The sequence below is a fragment of the Leuciscus leuciscus genome, assembly GCF_965113295.1.
Source record: "Leuciscus leuciscus genome assembly, chromosome: 23".
Classification (NCBI taxonomy): Eukaryota; Metazoa; Chordata; class Actinopteri; order Cypriniformes; family Leuciscidae; genus Leuciscus; species Leuciscus leuciscus.
The window spans coordinates 9071613-9094258 of record NC_138747.1 but is presented as its reverse complement, the minus strand read 5'-3'; the positions used below and the strand labels follow the sequence as shown (position 1 = coordinate 9094258).

Below are 22646 nucleotides of genomic sequence, written 5' to 3'. Positions count from 1 at the left end.
TTGTCCCCATTACCACTGACTTTGTATAAAACAGATACATGGACATTCCAGTAAATATATAAATATATTTTTATACACACTATCATTCAAAAGGGGTCAGCAAGGACACATTACTCAGCAAGGACACATCAAATAGGTAACAGTTAATGCATTTATAATGTAAAAAAAAAATCCATTTCAAATAAATGCTGATCTTTTTAACTTTTTATTCATCAAAGAATTCTAAAAAAATGTATCACGGTTTCCACAAAAATATTATGCAGAACAACTGTTTTCAACATTGATCATAATAGTAAATCTTTCTTGAGCAGCAAATCAGCATATTAGAATGATTTCTGAAGGATCATGTGACACTGAATACTGGAGTTATGATGCAGAAAATTCAACTTTGCATCTCAGGACTAAATTATATTTAAATTATAAATATATATTAAAATACAAAACATTTATTTTAAATTATAATAATATTTTACAATATTACTGTTTTTACTGTTTTTGATCAAATAAATGCAGATTTTAAGAGACTTCCTTCAAAAACCATTTAAAAAATCTTACCGACATCAAACTTTTGAAGGGTAGTGTAAATATATATTTTAAGTGTTAGAAGTCATGCAGGTTGAGAACGACATGAAGGTGAGTATATGATAATGGAATTACTTTTGAGTGAACTGTCCCTTTAAAAAGATTGGTAAGATCACCAACATACCAGCATCCAAAACATGTGAGCAGTGCTTGTCTTTTCAACAGAAACTAGTGAAAGTAGAAATGATGGGAAGAAGGAGAGAAAAAAACTAGAACATGGAGGATAGAGGTGGAGGGGGAAGGGAAGAGAATGAGAACGATGGAAACGTAATGGAGCAGGGCGAGCGGGTGTGTGTGTTTTTGTTAGCTGCTGCAGTAACCTGCTTTTCACTACTGCAGATGATCAATCAACTAGCCCCGCTTTTAGACACAGCCAGATCTTCACACACACAAGCAGCTGTGAAACTGAACATGGCTAATCATTAACTACATCCTCAATACACACATTTTTACTCACCGTCGACTGCTGTGTGTGCATATTGGATACATTTGTAAGCATCAGCTGACATTCACAGCGCTGTGTGTGTGTGTGTGTTAGATAGAAAGAGCTACACTTTGATGATACAATGCATTCTCATCCATGCTGCTTCCTGTAGCTTTGATTTCTATTTACAGACAGACTCATACATACCTTTACTTACTGTAAGAAACACGCATGCATACTTTCATGTTGGACTGTCATGTTGTGTCACTTTTGGAAGAAAGTGATAGTGTTTTTTCTCTTTCTGTCCAAGAAAATATATTTTATTTATTTTATTTTATTTTATTTTATTTTATTTTATTTTATTTTATTTTATTTTATTTTATTTTATTTTATTTTATTTTATTTTATTTTATTTTATTTTATTTTATTTTATTTTATTATTTTTTATTTTTTTATATATATATTTTTTTATTTTATGATTTTATTTTATTAAAATAGTTAATTAATTATATTGTTTTACTTTTTACTTTATTAAAATACAATCTTTTAAATATTTTTTTTTTTTTTTTATTAACAGTATTTATGTTTTACCAGCACAGACCTTTAGATTTAGACCATTTACATTTAGACCATGACCCAGCAGCATAGGAACGGTCTGAAAAACATTTCCACTTTGATTTTAATATAAATATTGTGATGGGATGTTTACTCAGTAGTCCTGATTCGATGACAGTCAGGTAATGGGAGCTAGCCATAGCAGGATTACTGCTCACTGCTTGCACAGTTGTTCAGTCCACTGCCAACATTACCAGCTGGCAGAAGCTTTTACTTGGTCTTAAAGTTGTTTCACAGACCCATTTTTTTCCTCATTCTGCAGCCATGCAAAACACAACTCTTTAAATATGATTAGCTATTTCAAAAAATGTGAGGACATGTCAGTCATAATGCTCTTAAAAGGACAAAATAATGAATAGTTAATTCATGAAAGCTGATTGGTCAGAAGCATCAAGGTTCACAAGATTCAGTCAATAAGATTGCTCGCTCAACATTTTAATAGTCTGGTTCATTGTTTGCTCTAAGCTAGTCCTTCCTCGTAAACCCTCCACCTCCTCCAGCTCCATCTACCTAGATCTGCTATGGGATTTATGTCTATTTTGTCTATTTATGCAGCAGCAGCATATCTTACATGATCACAGCAACGTGTCTTTGTATGTATTCCATACTTTCTCTACAGCAGCGGTAGCAGTAGCTTAGCAAATCTAGTCCTACGAAGAGCAAATACATTAACATCTCCATATTCAATAACATGTTAAAACTATTCCGAGAGTTGTCATGATTGAACTATGACTATGATGTAATGAAACCTACATTAGTTTGAGGTTGTTTCAGCCTTTCGACTGGCACAGAAATCAGAATTGCTTTGTCTTTTATTAAAAATATAGAACTTCAGTTAGAATTAGTCTGAAATTATCAACAGAATATTGGACAACTTCTTTGTTTCCTCTCACGTTTAAACGTTTAGCCTTGGTCGTCCGTTTTTAGTGTCTGAAATGCTCTTTAGTGTCAGTTGAAAAAGGATGTTACTTCTGACAACGGCTGTGGTTGCAGTACTCCCTCGAGTGCCTCTCCATCAGCTCGAAAACTCTAGTTCTACATTTTAGTTTCACCTCGTGGATTTTACATCAAGACGTCAATGAAGCTTGACAGCGGAGTGACAGACTCTCATGACCTCTGAGCAGAGTTCGCTGCTGGTCTCAGAGCGGTCACTGGTCACAGCGGACAGTCTGAAAGAGCTCATGTTGAATCTGCATTTGAGTAGTTGACAAATAACGACATGAACTTGCTTTTTCCAACATCAGGATCTTTTTAAAAGTCAGTAAATGCGTGTTTGTACATAATGAAAAGACTTGAATATAAAATTGATGCATATGTAATTTACAATATAAATATGATATATGCATATATAATGTAAACATTTTTATAGTGAACTATTATTGTTTTTTATTGTAGTTCTTAATTAATTCTCCTCCATTTAGTAGGGCTGTGGGTATATTGAGTTTGTATGATATATTTCTTACAAACAATATGGAATGAGGCAATACTGTTTATATCGATATACTGTACTGTAGTTTGATACAAGCGCATCTGAAAAATAGCGGAGGATGCAGAGTGTGCTGCTGCGGGGAAGGTGCATAATTCACTTTGTCCTAAACATGAGCCATGCTTCATATCAAGGGCTTCATAATAACTCATAAGATATAGTTAACACGGATAGTTTAAAGCGGCTTGCCCCTTTAGATGCTCTGACAGATACATGCTCTGTTTAATGCGTTTGAGTTGTGGTGTTTTCCGCAGTGCATAACTTAAGTTTCACAGGTATATTCTCACTCTGTAAATGTTAGAAAGTCATGCAAATATTTCCATTTTGTTGTCAGGAGACGACAAGCCTTATGCAAGTGAATCTCCGTTAAACGGACAGACTTCGGTGAACAAACAGTATAATAATTCTGACTAAAATAAAAATATTGCTAAAATATTTGTAGTTGGACAATAAATGTCCTATATTTGACATTTTAAACCTACAAGTAAGTGAGTTTTTATGATAGCAGTAACTGTAATGTGACTATTGCAATTGGATAATCAAGGCTAATATAATATTTCTGTGCTTTTGTTTTGTTTATTTTCATTTTTAGTCTTTTTTGCACATAATAGTCTAAATGGCATAGCCTGCATGGTTACATTCACTATATCTGTTTTCATAGCCTTCAATATGAACATTGTTTGTTGGACAGCATTGGGCAGGATGTGAAATATACATATTTTAAAATAAATACAATCATTTTTATCCATGTAGAAAACGTATAAAATACAGAGATATGTCGCCATTCAACCAAAAAATGCAGAGATATGATTTTGTGGCCATATCGCCCAGCCTTAGTACTAAGTAGTACTTCCATTTTGAACCAGTGCCGTTATTAGTTCCCTATCACATTCTGCATTACCACTGCCATTGCTTGTGCTCGTGTTGCCAATGTACAGCTCTTACTTGGCAGATTCCTGAGTCGTGACTGCGCTGGCTATTGGCTGCCTGCTCTGTGCCAATCTGTGACTTCACTACTGGCACACACAGCGAAGAGAGACAGAAAGGAAAAGAGCAAGAGAGTGAGCGAGACCAAGAGAATAACACCATGGTTTAGCCTGTAGAAGATTTCTCAGTTTCTGGACACACCTTAGCACTGCCATGTGCAGCTGTTTCCATAGCAATGTTATGTAATAAGAGAGAACCGTGGAAGGCCAGAGAAGACACCACTCTCTCTGCTTTTCTCACTTTATCGTTCTCTCTCACACTCTTTGGTTTGCCGTCTCCCTGTGTCTACACTCACATACAGTCGCTTATTTTAAAATTATGGAGGAGAGGAACATTTAAACATTAATATGGACCAAGATGAGCAGTTAAATTGGATTGAACAACATGGAACGGCATTCTGGCACATTTGATAAAAAAAAGACAACATTTGTTAAAAAAAGACTACATTTATTTGCAGTTTGTGTGCAATTAGTCCAGTTTCTATTTGATCCAGTCCACACTGTCACCATTTTGTGAGTGTACTCACTCAAAAACCCATCAAAGTGTGTTACATTAAGCATTATTCTTAATTGTGCATGTTATTTCAAAGATAAAACGTTTGCCTCCATAATATTGAAGGGGGGGATGTCAGTTTGTGGAAGTAAAATATGTTCAAACATGTGTATATATATATAGAGAGAGAGAGAAAGTAGTATTTTCTCGTAATACACGCAACAAACAATAATCTGTTTTATTTACATGATTTATAAAATGAACTTGTGCGCTTGTGTCTATATGATATTTTTTGAGAACATGTCCAGGAAGTTATGTCTGTGGTAACGGTACCGTTGCGCCGACCGGACACCAGGTTAAAAGCGTGTTTCAGGAATAGATGCACTTTGAGTGGAGTGTGTTTGTGCGTGAGTGTGTGTTGATGTTAGAATAAGTGTGTTTCAGGGTGAGTGTGTGGTTAAGCCCTATATGGAGGTGAAGGGAAGGATGTCTTTCTCTAAATGACTGCAGAGCAATAATGATAATGGAAATGATGGCAGTGGTACAATATCCACACAGGTAGAAAACCTCCCTCTATCTCTCTTTCTCTCTCTCACCACACACACGTCATGTTGCACACATTAACATACACCTTCTGCGTGTGTGTGCTGGTGAAGTTGCTCTTTCTCTTGTCCTTGAGACGGCCACACACATGCTGGTTGCCACATAAGGACAGGTGGGAAGGACAACAACAGAAAGCCAGAGAGAGAAAGTAAGGCTCTCTGTAATAGACGGAGAGTGTGTGTGTGTAATAGAGAGAGACTGCATCAGTGTGTTATGTAGTTGTAAAGGGTGAAAGAGGTTTTCCATGTTTCTCTCACCCTCATTTTTCTTTCATCACAAATGTAACAGTGAAAGAGGGGGACTAATAGGGAAAAAAGCATTCGTGGAAAAAGGAGGGAGGTAAGGGAGAGGTAGGGGGAATGTGAGAATGCAGAGAAAACGCGGGTGCTTGGTAACAATGAGCGAAGAGGATGAGAGGAGGGGGAGGGAGTGACCATCAGCTGTGTTGAGATCAGAAGGAGCAAAAATATATGTATATATATTCTAGTCCTTAGATTTTACTTGGTTGCCCCTTCAGTATAGGTCTAATGGATATTTAAGGATATATTGTCTGCCAGGTGAAAATCTGAGGGTATACTTAAACATTTTTATGTAGGATTTTCTGTCAGAAATTGCTAGTGAAGTTCACAAATAATTACAAAGAAATGGCAAGTAACACTGAAATTGTATTAAAATTGAAAGTATTTTCTTGTAAACCTCCAGTACATCTTTGGAAAATAATGTTTTACAATGTACTGTATGAATGCCTAAAGTAACAACCAGTGCCAGAATTTAATAAAACTTCATAACTTCAAACGCATAACGTTTTCCCATTAATCTCAAGTACTTCAATTGAATCAGTCCATCAAAATCATTTTTATATATAGTTTCTAAATATAGAATATTATGTTTAAAATATTATAATATTTGTGCAAGTAATATAAAATACATAAAGTTTGGGGTCTGTATTATTTTATGTTTTTGAATGAAGTCTCTTATTGTCACCAAGGCTGCATTATTTAATCAAAAATACAGTAAAAACTGTAATATGGAACTATTATTACAATTTAAATTATCTGTTTTCTGTTTTAATATATTTAAAAATATTATTTTTTCCTGTGATGGAATAAATGGATGGAATCAGCATCATTACTCCAGTCTGACACACGATCCTTCAGAAATCATCCTACTATGCTGATTGGTTGCTCAAGTAACATTTATTATTATTATCAATGTTGAAAACAGTTGTGTTGCTGCTGCTTACATTTTTGTGGAAACTAGCGCTGTCACTAACGTTTATTTTGGTAATCAAGTAATTGTCGATTATTCTGCCGATTAATCAGATAACTTTTTTGTGGTAATGAAAATAGGCCTAAGCAAAGACCTAAGCCTTTAAAATGACTTTATATATATATATATATATATATATATATATATATATATATATATATATATATATATATATATATACATTTAATTCAAATGTTCACTTAATCTTTAATATTTGCCCATTTCTTTATGATAGAAATGCTACAGCCACTGTAATTTCTTGAACAAGAACATGTAGACAGTAAAACATGCAAACTCAGAGCGAGGGTTTAAACTTTTATTTTGAAATCACGATGAACAGTTCGCATTTTTAGAAACACGATATTCTCCTGTGCTGGCGTAGGTTTATAAATTATTTACCTTACAAATCTGATGAAATAGTGCACATTGCATTCCCGGATGAACGTTATAAGCAAACCAAACCAAACCAGATGGAGTTTTAGACGAGCTCCGCACGTATAAATGATAACAGTTGTAACAGTACTAGAATTCAATTGAGGAATCTTGACACCCATAGTGGAAACCATCTTTCTGGATTCTTTAAATAGAAAGTTTAAAGGATGAGATTTTTTTTTTAAATAGAAATAATTAATTATATATTACATTTCAATCCATACATATTTACTGTCACTTTTGATAAGTTGAATGCATGCTTGTGCAATAAAAGTTTTAATTTCCTAAAAAAAAAAGTTTCCTAAATAAAAAAAGTAGACTAATGCACCTAAGGGGCAACAATTTTGCCCCCACATTTTAAATTTCTGGGGCATTTTTGTAACTTTGCCCAAAAGCTTGGTTAATTTCTGACACTGGTAACAAAATGGTTTACCTCAGTAAGCAATGTGATTGTGGCTATCATTCATGTCTGTAGCACAAATAGTGCAGGTCAAGTTACGCACCCAGGTGTAATGCTGAGAGTTAAGGGCTAATCTAAATCCATAACCTTAAGTGTGAGCAATAATAACAGGGATATCAGCATTATCAATGACTAAGAGACTATAAGAAAGAAAGCTAAGTCAAGGAGGAGGAGAATACCATTTAGGAACGGTTGATAATCTTCCCAGTGGTGAAAATGGACTCTTCCAGCAGTCTGTCGCCATGCTGATCAGATCACACTCTCACACAGACGCCCGATATGAGAAGTTAACAAAGAAGAAACCTATTCCACCACTAACAAGAGGCCTATTTTACAAACTTTGGTACAAGAAAATAGATTGTGATACCAGATCCTTGTCGCACTCCCCAAACAAACACCCTCACATACCGCACAAATGCACTGTATTCCCAGATGCCCCGGCCTGAGTGTACAGCATTGAATAATGTAGAGTTCGGCTGCATATCAGGATGACCTACATTCAGCACGAACGAAAAGCTGGAGGATTCCTGCGCCGTTTTGTTGCAGGAACCAGCTGTTTTCTGGTGCCGGCAACATGTAGAGGACGTGCTAATGAGGTGGACTTTATGTAGTCAACGGTTAAACTGCAGATAAGTGTGACACTGTGGTCAGTCAGTGAATTCTCACCATATAAAAGGGGGAGGGAAGGGAGATCAATCGAAAGGGGACACTTTATCTCTCACTCCTGGCCTGGTTGCCGCGGCAATACCGAGATTCCATCAATGACAGAGGGCCCGTTGCCGTGGCAACGGTTATGAATGAGAGAAGGCTGGTAACCGTGGAGACTCCGTAAAAGAGGAATCGCCGGTTGCTATGGTGATGCCGTGAATGGGGAGAGACCTGGTGGCGTGATGTTGGAGAGAGACTTCCACGATCGTCATCCACATCTTCATTTTTTTTTTAAAGTAAATGAGCAAGACAACACAGAATCTATTCTTAGAAACATTCTTAAAGCATACACATATTAACGTAATATGTATTATCATACACAAATCGACTGTAAACAATATTTGCCATTTTACTAACTTCTACCAGACATAGCCACGCCCTTTCTCCAAATCAGAAAATCCTTCCTGTCAATAATTTTTCATATGTGGGTTGTGATATGTCTTTCAAAGGTGCTAATTTTCTGATTATTATGTGTAAGTTACCAAACACAAGTTACCTACAGTGCAATAGAGGAGAGAAGGAGTGATAAACTGGTGTTGGGAGAAAAAGTAAAAAAGAGAAAGTCCTTTCTTCAATGTGTGTGCTCTGATTGATTGTCAGGTTTTCCCCAGCAGACGAAGGCCTTGACGCTCCTGTGAATCCCTCACTCCCTTCCTCCATCTCACCTTGTCATCGTCCTCTCCCAGGGGCCGGGAGGCTTTCTCTTTCTCTTTACCTCTCTCTCTGTTGCTCTGTCATTCTCAGGGCTAACTGTGTGTCTTTCAATCTTTTCTCACCAGTGTGTCCCAATCACACTTTATTCCCTTCACAGGACCCTCCCACTGGTGCTGAGAGAGAGGGCAGTGACTACCTCATGAAACACTGTGAGAAGAACAGAGACTTTTTTGGCAGTTCACCGCTGGCAAAATGGGCTTTCAATAAAACTTGGCTGCCTATACCGTAGAAAGGCGAAGAAAATGTTGAAATCGGTGCTACCAAACTAGAGAAAACAGAGAAAACAGGTTATTGTCTTCCCTTTTGCCAAATCGGTAGGGAAACCTCAACACCCATAATGCACTGGGCATTTTGCCCTTTACGGCCACTCCCACCAGTCTGATAAGGATACGCTTGAGCAGAGTCAAATACCACATTGCTTTAGTAGCAAATACTCCTTAGCTAACTTTAAGTCATAATGGTGTCGACTTGTGTTGTTCCTGGGTGCAAGAATTCAAAGAGTAAACGTTTAGCGGGAGTGAGTTGCTTCCAGGTTGAAGAATCCAGATCATTGAAGGCAGCGGCTAAAGGCTGCAAAGTATCGTAACTTATTTACTTTACTAATTTAATGAACGTATAAGAATAATTCTGGGTAAGAAACAAGTTTTGTTTTGTTTCATTGTTTATTGACTACAGATATCATTTCTTTAACAATTTTATGTGCATTTCTTAATATTTTACAATACTTTTTCAGACACATTTTCAATATTAAATATATTGGGAAATGCACATAACTGATTGTAAAGAAGTGGAATTTTACTTTATTTAAAAAAAAACCTATATATACTAGTACTTATCAACGTTAACGATACTTTTTTTCAGTTCAACATGTTAAATATATTGATAAATATTGTAGAATAATTCTGGGTAAGAAGGACACAGTCACATGTTCTGTAAGGTGAGCACAAGTGTAATCGAATGAAAGCAAATGACTAAAGTTTATGTGTTTAACTTTCTGAATGAATGTTCAAATAATGTTGAGCTTATTAGCGGTCGAAAACATGCTCAAATACGTGAACCAGGGTTATTATAGTTATCCGAAATCATTAAAAAATACTTGAAATAAAATAGACATTTACTGAATTAAAAATAAAATGTATATAAAATAAAACGTACTACTTAAACGTAAACTTAATGTACTAAAATAATGAATAAAAAAAATGAATAAAAACTTTATAAACATACTGTATATATTTAAAAAAACGAATAAAAACGTCACAATAAAACATGAAATTAAAATGAGAATGGAAAATATAAAAATAAGAATTTATCCAAAAACTATAATAGTATCCTAATGATCCTAAAATAACACTGAAGTGAACTCGAATGCTAGTTTGTTGCATTCTGCTGCCCCTACGGATGCTATAACTAGTTATACAGAGCTACAGTTTAAAGGTAATCTTGCTGAGTAAGTTACTTTAAGTTAGTTAAACTGACATTTACAGCTAGCTGCCTTGTATATCACTGGAGATGGGTTGTCATTGGCTTTTTTGACTGGTCCAATAAGCATCCTCCTAGCAACCAAATAGCAATGGGCTAAAAACCACTCAGAACATATTAGCAATCACACCCACGATACCCTAGAATCATGTTTTTCCATGTTTTTCCACTATATACTCGCATATTTTTTTTAACACATTTTTATTTATCAATCCTAAATTGTGCCTATTTCAGTATTGTCCAGTTAGTGTTGTGTTCAAAATAACATCCTATGAAAGGCACTTTCTTTGACAGCTCACAACAGAGAGTTCTTATCAGCCAAATAGATTTGGACAGGCCCGCTCTTCTACTCTAACCTGAGAGCAGGGGCTACAGACTTTCTTTTCAAACTTTTGCACATATACACACTCTTCTCCTCTCTCCATCTGTCTCAGACTAGCACACACTAACACACACATACACGTCAGTCCACTCTTCCATCAAAAATACCACAGGCCTTTTAGTGTGTAGTAGGATATGAGCGCTGTCAGCGGTGCTCTGTTATTCTGACTGCACTTACTGTACATAAAGTGTTCTTCACCGCCTGACCGGGAGGCAGTTTATTCCTTCCCGCATCTAAGTATTCACTGTTCCACAAAAATAAAGTGTAAACTGATCTTATATCAGCAGCCGAAGCACTTTAGTCCTGATCTCAGATCCGTTCTTTAAGTGTTGAATGTAGATTTGCGTCTGTCTTAGGCTTATTTAATCACACGAGATGGGTCATAAATAGGTGTTATTTGTTACGTGAGACAGCAGATATATGTAAATGAATTACTGACCGTTTCATCCAAATATCTCAGTTGGGTTTGCTCAAAGAGGGCACAGTCTGCTGATCTGTGATCAGGTTTTCAATTTAGGTTTGGTTGTGAATATTCTAGACAGATCCTATACGCTTATTATATAGGGTTGGCGCCATCTCATCCTCATTCTCAAAACATTATTGCACCATGTGACATCACAAAATAACTAATATGATTCAGATCATTGATTGAATTAGTCACAATGTTCTTGCCGATGGAACGGCTTAACAGAAAGAGCTGAAAAAGCAGAAGACATTAGAGAATGAGTCAGGAGACAAGTTTGCTGCATTCTGTCCAGTCTCGCTTAAGTCCATCCATCCAACCATTCTCTCTCTTTTCTTTAAGCTTACGTAGGGGTTTGCTGCATGTGATTGTAGAGCAGTTAAAGGCCTATTGACTGAGCCAGTGGCTGGCGCTCTAGATCATAACCACTAATGAATGAGCTCTTAGCAACATTGGCATCGCTGCGTATACAGGCGATAGCAGAAGGGAGTGAAAATGTGTTGGAAAAAGAGCAAGAAAGGAAGGAAGACCTGCTAAATCCTGAATTCAGTGTCATTGCTCAACTATAACTTTTTCTTTTGACTAAAGATATAATTTTTCTATATTTTTCAACCCATTTGTATGCATTTCTAAGTACTGAGAACCCTTTCTCATCAAAATTTTCAATAATATTGACAATTCTTAAATAAAAACTATTTTAAAATGGATTCCGAAAAAAAATGTCCCATCCAACAGGCCAATAGTGTCTCACAAATGAAGAATTGCTGAACCCCACTGTGTGTGCGCGCACACACACACACACACACACACATTTAAAGTCACCAAGAATTTTTGTTTTTTGGATTTTAGTATGAATATGTTAGCCTTACGGTTATGATTTTCATAACATCACTCTGCACTTCAGCAATCAAATGTTCTCTAGAATTTAAAGAGTCCCGCCCCCCTACATTTTAAATAGATGCTGAAGCTGCGACGAAATTTACACACATTTACTATTTTCTAAATGGTGAATGGCACATAGTGCACAATATGGAAAGGGAACTATTCAGACAGTGTAAGTATGGTTTCCATTGGGGCAAATTAAGTGTGGTTTCACGTTAGGGTTAATCGAATCGCCGCAGTGCGCAGACAGTCTGCTTCGGTCCAGAGACACTATAGCACAGAGCGGATCATATGCACGAGTCAGCGCATACCAGAAAATGTATCAGACCCATTTGAATTCTGCACAGAATGCTATATTTTAAAGAGGTATGGAGGAGATTTGGAGGAGATTAGGAGGAGAAACGGTTCGAGATTAGGAGGAAACTGCGGCTTTACCGAGCTGAACAGCTCTGATATAAACTAAACGCTATTGGCTATTTTAAAAAAGGGGAGGAGCTGTTCAGTATGTCCAGCCCTGTCGCCCTGTTTCAGTAGAAATTACATCAACACATTGAATAATGCTGCGCATTTCAAGGCACTTCAGTGGGCCTTTAAAGATCAGATGATCAGACCAGTGTGTGATGTGAGAACAGAGTAGTGTGTGATCAATTATTTACCTGCTATTGACCTCTTCTCAGGTTAGTGTGTATGCATGTGACTATACTATTGTTTGGGTCCAAATTTCTCCCCATAAATGAGATAATATGACAAAACTTCCTTTGAAAGAGATGTGAAGAAGTCATAATTTGAAGAAAAAAAACTAAACATCCTGATAAACCGATGACTGAATCCGAATAAAAGAGCAGAAAGTAGATTAAAGCTGTTAGGTTTAATGAGCAGGCATTAACTGTTTGTTTTTCTGCCTCCTTTCTCTCTGTTTTTTTTCTTCTGTCTTCCAGTATCCTGTCCTCCGTGGGGTCAGAATTAGACCTGCGGACATTGCGAGCAGTCAGAGTGTTGCGGCCACTAAAATTGGTGTCAGGAATTCCAAGTGAGTGTTCTTTCTGTCTGCATTGATCAATGTCTGACAGAGCTCTTTGTCCAACATGCAATAATGTCATTACTCTCCAGGCCTGCAGGTGGTGCTGAAGTCCATCATGAAGGCCATGATTCCACTTTTGCAAATTGGCGTGCTCTTATTTGTGGCCATCCTTATGTTTGCCATTATTGGCCTGGAGTTCTACATGGGCAAATTCCACCAAACATGCTACGACAATGTCACATGTGAGCTTTTCTCAAAGACAAAAGAAAATCAGTTGACCTTTGAATTGTATGCCTTTTACCAAAACCTGTGCATTTACATTATTCAGTTGAGATTTTTGACGAACAGCCCTGTGGTGCTCGAAGCTGTCCGGACTATTCGTTGTGTATGGGATACTGGATCGGGCCAAACTATGGCATCACACAGTTCGACAATGTCCTTTTTGCCGTGCTCACTGTTTTCCAGTGCATCACCATGGAGGGTTGGACGGACATGCTTTATTACGTAAGAGCAAAAGCCAATGATTTAACACTGATTCCATTTTTTAAAATTGGATCTAGATGACAATATTTGATAAATATTTGTGTATTACAGAGCAATGATGCCTTAGGGAGTTCATGGAACTGGATGTACTATGTTCCCCTCATCATCATAGGATCCTTCTTTATGCTTAATCTGGTGTTGGGTGTCCTTTCAGGGTAATATCTATCTATCTATCTATCTATCTATCTATCTATCTATTGTCTTGTGTGTCATCTATCAATCGGTCTATTGATTGTTCTTTTATTCATCTATATGTCTATTTATATCTGTCTATCTGTCGTTCTATCTGTGTATTGTTCTATTGTTCTATCAATCATATTACCTATTTATTGTTCTATCGTGTCTGTTGTTCTATTTATTGTTCCATCCATCCATCATTTGTATAAAATGTTCCTATATTTGTTTTTGATTAATAAGTTGCTAACTATATAGGTATCTTTCTGTCTGTCTGGTTTCCCCCTAGCGAGTTTGCCAAAGAAAGAGAGCGTGTGGAGAACAGGAGCGAGTTCCTCAAGCTCAAACGTCAGCAGCAGATAGAGAGAGAACTCAATGGATATCTGGAATGGATCTGCAAAGCAGGTCTGTGCATAAAGCACATAAACAAATGTATAGATATAAATTAATGTCCTGAATTATCTGCAGAATGTAACCATTAGTTTATACTGGTTTGGACCTGTTTGTGTTTTTGCATAAAGAAAATGCATCTAAAAATACTGGAAACTTAAAATTGAGTATACATCAAGCATTTTTCAATACTCTATCTGTCTCTTTTTTCAGAGGAGGTCATACTCGCTGAGGATGACAATGGCCCCGGTGACAGTATGAATGTTCTTGTTTTGTGCATGCTAAACAAAGTCACAGAATTTAAACATGCTATAATGTCTAAAATGCAGTAATAATTCACACTCCCTCAATGTGTTTTTGCCCAGGATCTCGTCGCAGGCCCACATTAAAGAAAAACAAAGCTGACCTTTTAAATCCAGAAGAAGGAGAGGACCACATGGGAGATGCAGTTGGTAAGAATCATTCAGATCATATAGGAAAGCGATCATATAGTAAAGCAACTATGATTATTGAATTTTTCTTTAATTTGTAACACAGAGGAAGTGATCTGAATGTTGTCACAATGTTATGTCCGTATGTTCCCAGGGTCGCCTTTTGCTCGTGCGAGCATAAAGAGCGGGAAGGGTGACGGAACTCCGTTTAACAAGAAAGAGCGCCGTCTTCGCTTCTTCATTCGAAAGATTGTGAAGACTCAGGCGTTCTACTGGACCGTCCTCAGCCTGGTGGGACTCAACACACTGTGCGTGGCCGTCGTACACTACGATCAGCCCGAGCTACTGTCAGACTTCCTCTGTGAGTTGTTTGTTTGTACATTTTTTATAGTGGCAGCTATTTTTGAATTTGGCCAGCATTATGTCCCATTGTTCATTTCACTCCTCAAACAGTTTTCGGTTTCCTCTACTTTTGCTGTCAATAAACTCCTTACTCGCCTCTGTTTTCTTTTATCCCACTTTCTGTCTTATCTCTCTTTCTCTTTTTCTCCAGATTATGCTGAGTTCATTTTCCTAGGCCTCTTTATGTCAGAGATGCTGATTAAGATGTACGGACTGGGGACGCGTCCTTATTTCCACTCCTCATTCAACTGTTTCGACTGTGCCGTGAGTGCCCTTCTCTCTTGGCCCATTTAAAGTCTCACTTTCTCTCCCTTTCGCTTTTTTTTATATCTCTGCCTCTGTTTTTAACCTCCACAAGCCGCTGACCTACATTAGATGTAGACTTAAGTCCTTGTTGGCCAGTCTTTAGAGTGTTCCTTATTTGTTTGGGGATTTGACTGTGTACGTGTTTCAGGTCATCGTTGGCAGCATATTTGAGGTGTTCTGGGCCATGGTAAAGCCAGGGACGTCCTTTGGAATCAGCGTGTTACGAGCTCTCCGACTGCTTAGGATCTTCAAAGTCACCAAGTGCGTTCTGTTGCTTTCATTCAATCTCCGAGTCACCCATCACCCATCATTTTGTTGGTTTTTGTGTTGTCCCCTTCTTGAGATTTGAACCAAGAACAAGATTACACTGCTGATTTTTCATGTCTTCAGTTGGGGTTTGTTTAGATTAAAGGAATAGTTCAAGCAAAAATTGTTTTCTCATCCTCACGTCTCCAAACTTCTTTTAACATGGAATACAAAAAGAGATCATGCTCTTTTCCATACAATGAAAGTCATAGGAAACTGGGGCTTTCAAGCACCAAATCAAATGCTATATTCCACATCTTCTAAAGCCATATGATGGATTTGTCCGAAGAAAATACTGGAATTTAAGCCATTTGTCAATCTTGAGTTTGAAGCAACGTCAGGGGAATAAATGATATTAGAATTTTAGTGTTTACTATATTTCTTCCTCTGTCTCTCTGTCTTTTTCAGATACTGGGCATCTTTGCGTAATCTGGTAGTGTCTCTTCTGAGCTCCATGAAGTCCATTATCAGTTTACTTTTCCTTCTCTTCCTCTTCATCGTGGTCTTTGCTCTTCTCGGCATGCAGCTGTTCGGTGGACAGTCAGTATAGATCTACATTTCGCTGCCAACTCTCTTAATCAGTTTCTCAGTTATATACTGACAACCAATTATTATGCATAGCATGTTATCATTGTAAAAGTCCATTTGATGTTTTTTTCTATTTTTTGCCAGGTTTAACTTTGAGCAAGGCACTCCTCCCACAAACTTTGATACTTTCCCTGCTGCCATTATGACAGTGTTTCAGGTAGGTTATGTTAGCTGGACAATAGCTTCCAAAACCTTGCAATCTGCCTACATATACAGGCATGTACAGATATAGAAAATAGCTAATTATTCTTAAAAGAACTTACATTTTATGTGATTAAATTGACCACGTTTGTGTGTTTCAAGAGCACCTGTTTATATAGTATATATATGTTTATATAGATTCTAACAGGAGAGGATTGGAACGTGGTGATGTATGATGGCATTGAGTCTCAGGGAGGGGTGGACAAAGGAATGATCTTCTCCGTATTCTTCATTATCCTCACACTCTTTGGCAACTGTATCCTTCTTAATCACATACAAACACAAGCATTTTCGTTTTTACATAACGGGTTGGTACATTTTTATGTTTTGAAAAAAGTCATCACCATGTATGCATTTATTTGATAAAAAATACAGTAGAAACAGTAATATTATGAATTACTTTTATAATTTATTTTAATATATTTTAAAATGTTATTTATATCTGTGATGACAGCTGAATTTTCCGCTGCCATTACTCTTGTCTTCAGTGTCACATGATCCTTCAGAAATCATGCTGATTTGGTGCTCAAGAAACATTTCTTATTATTATCAATGTTGAAAACTGCTTTTATTATTTACCATAATAATTTTTTTTCAGGAATCTTTGGTGAGTAGAAAGTGCTGGAACAGCATTTATTTGAAATAAATATTTATATGACTTTAAGTCTACCTACGCCATAGATGTGAACTGATGAATTGGCAGTTATGTAAGGCAAGGCAAGGCAAGTTTATTTATATAGCAAATTTCATACACTATGGCAATTCAGAGTGCTTTACCTAGAGAGGAATAAAAATAATCACAAAATAAAGGCAAGGAAAATTCAAACAGTTGTTCAAAAAGGAATTATAATAATCACACTATAGCAATTCATAGAGCTTTGCATAGAAAATAGGCACAAAATAAAAGCAGCGGAAATTAAAACAGTTATAAAAGGAATTGGTACAGTACTCATTCATTAAATGCACAGCTAAACAGAAGTGTTTTGAGTCTGGATTTGAATGTGACTACTGTAGGAGCACATCTGATCTCTTCTGGAAGCTTGTGTCCAGCTGCGGCTGGCATAGTAGCTAAAAGCGGACTCACCTTGCTTAGAGTGAACCCTTGGTATTTCTAGCTGATGTGATCCTAATGATCTGAGTGATCTGTTGGGTTTATATTCAGTGAGCATATCTGCAATGTATTGAGGTCCTAGGCCATTGAATGATTTGTATACCAGTAATAATACATTAAAATCAATCCTACATCTAACTGGGAGCCAGTGTAAAGACCTGAGGACTGGTGTGATGTGTTCATGTTCTGGTTCTGCTCAGCGTTCTGTATGAGCTGCAACTGTCTCATGGTCTTTTTGGGAAGGCCAGTGAGGAGTCCATTACAATAATCCACCCTGCTGGTGATGAAAGCATGAACAAGTTTCTCTAATTCTTGTCTGGAAACAAAGCATCTAATTCTTGTGATATATTTTTGAGATGATAGTATGCTGATTTAGTTGTTGCTTTGACATGACTACTGAAGCTAAGGTCTGACTCCAGAATCACACCGAGATTCCTGACTTGATTTTTAGTTGTTAGACCGCTAGTGTCAAGGTATGCGTTCACCTTGAGAACTTCATCTTTGTTTCCAAACGCAGTGACTTCAGTTTTGTCTTTGTTTAGCCGAAGAAAGTTTTGGCACATCCAACTGTTGACTTCATCAATGCATTGGCACAGGAGTCAATGGGGCTGTAGTCGGTAGGCGATAGGGCTAAGTAGAGCTGTGTGTCGTCTGCAGTGGAATATCTGTAACTGAACTTTGGCTTAGGGATGTCACAAGATAAGATATTTGTCAATGATGCTCAGGATCTGTTACGCACCAAATCTGCCATCGTCTTGTCAGTCATCTCTCTTTAATCTGACACAGTGTCTATGACAAACTTTGTAAAACACAAGTACTGTCTGTTGTTTCTTAACCCTGTCCTCTCAGACACACTACTGAATGTATTCTTGGCTATCGCTGTGGACAACCTGGCCAATGCTCAGGAACTAACTAAGGTGAAACACAATTTCTCTGTCTCAGATTCACCATTCATGTAAATTTCTCCCCAGAACCATTTAACAAATTTTTATATGCCATGCAGTGGTTAGCGGCTGTCACTACTGAACTTTTTTTATTTATTTTTTTATTTTCTAGGATGAACAACAAGAAGAGGAGGCCACATCACAAAAGCTTGCTCTCCAGAAAGCAAAAGAAGTGGCAGAAGTGAGCCCACTGTCTGCTGCCAACCTCTCTATTTCTGCGTGAGTTACTCTACACACTAAAAATCCACACCTTTACAAATACGGATACACACACAAATTTACCTAGCTGTCTATATGGGTATGTTTCTTTTGACTTCTACTTTTCTTAAAGGTGAATTGCAAAAAATAATGACTGCTGTGGATCACACAATCAGAATTCAGGGGACAAATTTTGCCAATGTTGTGCCCAAAAGTAATAGCTTGGTCAGAGATACACACACCATAGCAATGAAGCCATACCCAGTTTTTCATGAATATTCATGATCAAAAGGTGAAATTCTTACAAGACACCTCTGACACTCAATGACTCGTAAATACCATGAATAGGCATATATATGCAAATGAGTCATAATACACTTGCACATTAATGTGACAAACTGACATAATATAGTACACTTCAACTTTATTACTGTAAGAGGCCTTGTCTTATGTCACAGGAATTTGATCTGGTACTGTAAGCTAGTTTAAATGCTTAAAGCCTAGCTTAACTGAGTTTAGCCCTATCAGCTTAACTTTATCATCTTGTTTGAGTAATTCCACTCTAATTCACTTTCCAGCAGACTTGCTTAAACCTGCTTGATCTTATAGTATGAAAACCCCTTAGGACCATTTATGTTTTTGTTGTTAAGGGATAGTTCACCCAAAAATGGAAATATTTGTCATTTACAACTTTATGTTGTTCCAAATCCATATGACTTTGTTTTATTGCAAAAAGAACACAAAAATATATATATTTTACAGAAGGCCTAAGCTGCTCTTTTCCTTGTGTTTGTAATGGAGATAGTGAACAGTGGCTGCCAAACCCCCAAAATAGACCAAAATAATACCAAGAAAGAAAAAGAAAGAAAAATACCATGAAAATGCATATGACTATATAAGTCTTTTGAAGGCATGCCTCTGAACACATATTATGAGTTAAATTTGCAGATGAACTACCGTTGTGTGTGTGGTATCTGTTTGTGATGTGGGTTTTTCTATAAGGTGTTTGGTTCCTCATTAAATTCTTCATTCAGTTACTAAAAATGGTCAATAATGTTTTCATTTTTTTGTGTGTGTGCGTGTATGTGTGTGTTATAATCAACTAACACTTACACTATGACCTAACCAGGCATGATGCGACAAGTTTTCTGTGATAAAATTTGTCTTTCCACACTGAAAGTAAAAATGCTGAACATCGTGAAACAATCAAGCAGAACATATTTGATGTTTAACACCGTTACATGGAGTGTTGGAGATTTAAGACCAATGAGATTTTACTGTCGTCACTTTATTGTGTCTGATTAGGACATGGTTACACATTTATAGTGAAAATATACATTTAGTCTATTTATTTTTGTTTAGTAAATAAATATGTTAATAACTTGACTGTGGTTAGTCAGATAAGTTTAAGGATAACTTGACATAAACCTGGAATTTGGAATAGTTAGTCTGCCAGTAAGCAGGTTTGAGAAGTTTTATATTTTCCTTATTTTAAAAAGCGCGAAATTCCTGGTTTATGCCAGGTCATCCCTAAACATGTTTGACTAACCAAACAAGTTACCTTCAGTGAACGGGACCCTGTGAGGCCTGTTCGCTTTGTCAGCTGTTTTCTGTGATAGTTGTGGCAGCGTTGTTTTTATGTTCCTTGTTTCACCCCCCTCTCCTCAGAGTTACAGTAAAATCTGAACGTATCGATGCCACAGACAGTTTACTGGACTGGTATTTATTTATTTACTTACTCATTTTTTTGTTCTGTATCCCTTTTTCTTTTGCTTTCCGCCTCCCTCATGTTTTGTATGGGTGTTTTTTTATGTTACCTGCTGCTGTAGCTGCAGTCTTGTGTTGTAGCACTGAGGCTGAGGTATCATTGGCTGTGATAACACACTGTCTCCTCCACAGCAGCACTGCAAGCACAGGGCTGCTTGTATCGCTGTTTTGGTCTCGATCCATCTCTGCCTTCCTCTCTCAGTCTGTCTGTCTGAACATGTCTCAGTGCTCAATGCTATTGTTCAGTATGTCCCCTTCCCCTCCCCCTCCCCTTCCCCTTCACAGAATTCATGAGCCACATCCATGTTCTCTTGCTGGGGACTAAGGGACACTATCATCTCCTTCCACCCTGGGTCATTGCTCATAGGTGCTTTAGGGGAGGAAAACTTAGGCATTTCTTCCTCCCTTGGTTAAAATCATTCTCTGTTTCTGTCTGTCTCTATTTCTTCACTCTGTAGTAAAGAGCAGCAGAAGAACTCAAAAGGTTCTAAGTCAGTGTGGGAGCAGCGCACAAGCGAGATTCGCAGACAGAACCTGATGACCAGCAGAGAGGCACTTTACAATGAACTCGATGCAGAAGATCACTGGAAGGTCAGAGACAATTCATAGATCCCGAACGAAGAGTGATGATGTTGTGATGATGACGTTTTTGTTTTTAGAAAGAAAGAAAGAAAGAAAGAAAGAAAGAAAGAAAGAAAGAAAGAAAGAAAGAAAGAAAGAGATTCATTCAATTATTACATTATTACATTATTACATTTTCATTCGGCAAGGATACTTTCATTTGATTGAAATGACAGTAAAGACTTTAACATTGTTACAAAATTCCATTTCAATAAATACTGTTCTTTTGAACTTTCTATTCATCAAAGAATCCTGAAAAAAAAGTACGGATTACGGTTTCCAGAACAACAACAAAAAAAGCAGCACAACTGTTTTCAGCAAGTCAGCATATTGAATGATTTCTGAAGGATCATGTGACACTGAAGACTGGAGTAATGACTGCAAAAAATATACATTAAAATAGAAAACAGTCATTTTAAATTGTAATAAAACTTCAATATAGTTTATATAACCATTAACTTTTGAACAGTAACACCAATTAAAACACAGTTAAGTGTAATCTTTAGCAAATCTCAGAATATCCATTTATCATGCTGTACGGTATAATGTTGTGATCCCTAAATTCATTTGCAGCATTTAAATGATTAACTTTGGTTTTTAGTGTTTTATTTAACTTATTTAGTTAAAATAGCTTATTTAGACAAAATAATATAGAATTTTAACATTATATGTAAATAATTATTTCATATTAACCATTATTCTAATATCGGTGCTTTCCCAGTTCACAATACAACTGGTTTTGTAACATATTACTGTAAATGGGTCAATTTTGATTTAATGTTTACCACTCTTTTTCTTAGGAAAGTAAAAAAATGTAATTGATCAAATCTACTTTTTGTATCTCTAGATGAACTACCGCAACCGTCCTGACATGAAGACCCACTTGGACCGTCCACTAGTTGTTAATCCTCAGGAGAACCGCAACAACAATACCAACAAGCCCCGACCGGGTGAACCAAACCCCCAGGAGCTGAACCAGCAGAGGAGTGAAGAATACTTGCAGCACCAGCCCCGATACCACCATCATCACAGTCATCATCATCACCACCACCACCACCACACCCACTCCAGCCGCCAGTCACTACACCACCCAGAGCTGGGGGACGCAGGGTGCGAATATGCCCAGAGAGGAGGCGAGGACATGGAGGGCGCAGGCGAGCACAGGCGCCCCCGACACCACCAGCACAGAAGGAGAGATGAAGATGGAGCAGAAAGAGGGAGGAGACACAGAGAACACCACAGCAGAGGAGAGACAGGAGGAGAAGGGGAGGAGGGCCAAGAGAAGAGGCAGAGGAGGCATCGCCATGGAAACCATGGGGATGGAGATGGAAGGAGGGATAGGGATCGGAGTCGACAGCATCAAGCTAGAAAGTGAGTGTGCTAAATTTGTGTATCTGTGTTCGTTTGAAACTGCACTGGAACTTGATGAATTGAATTGAATCAGTGAATCATTATTTTGTTCAGTGAATCATTTACAAGAATCATCTAAATGAATCGACTGAAATAAATCTTTGAACAATTATACAAAATAAAATAGAACTAAAAATTAATACAACTTTATATACATATATTTAAACATATATATATATATATATGTGTGTGTATATGTTTAAATATATGTATATAAAGTTGTTTTATTTTTAGTTCTATTTTAGTTCTATTTTA

General features: G+C 37.1%; 1 protein-coding gene across 10 annotated transcripts in view; it reads left to right on the top strand.

The window, feature by feature from the left end:
• cacna1ab (calcium channel, voltage-dependent, P/Q type, alpha 1A subunit, b) overlaps positions 1 to 22646 on the top strand; it is a 128548-nt gene that overhangs the window by 55343 nt on the left and 50559 nt on the right. For 7 of the 10 annotated variants that reach the window (XM_082155093.1, XM_082155094.1, XM_082155101.1 and 4 more), the window contains exons 6-22: positions 12917 to 13008; positions 13089 to 13241; positions 13328 to 13503; positions 13594 to 13697; positions 14006 to 14121; positions 14320 to 14361; positions 14472 to 14558; positions 14692 to 14898; positions 15091 to 15203; positions 15394 to 15506; positions 15960 to 16091; positions 16224 to 16296; positions 16479 to 16596; positions 18301 to 18368; positions 18508 to 18614; positions 20819 to 20951; positions 21829 to 22352. In XM_082155093.1, coding sequence (XP_082011219.1) covers positions 12917 to 13008; positions 13089 to 13241; positions 13328 to 13503; positions 13594 to 13697; positions 14006 to 14121; positions 14320 to 14361; positions 14472 to 14558; positions 14692 to 14898; positions 15091 to 15203; positions 15394 to 15506; positions 15960 to 16091; positions 16224 to 16296; positions 16479 to 16596; positions 18301 to 18368; positions 18508 to 18614; positions 20819 to 20951; positions 21829 to 22352 — 2358 coding nt within the window. Of the gene's footprint in view, positions 1 to 12916; positions 13009 to 13088; positions 13242 to 13327; positions 13504 to 13593; positions 13698 to 14005; positions 14122 to 14319; positions 14362 to 14471; positions 14559 to 14691; positions 14899 to 15090; positions 15204 to 15393; positions 15507 to 15959; positions 16092 to 16223; positions 16297 to 16478; positions 16597 to 18300; positions 18369 to 18507; positions 18615 to 20261; positions 20313 to 20818; positions 20952 to 21828; positions 22353 to 22646 lie in introns of all 10 variants that reach the window. The other 3 variants (XM_082155100.1, XM_082155097.1, XM_082155092.1) reach the window with 1 other exon arrangement.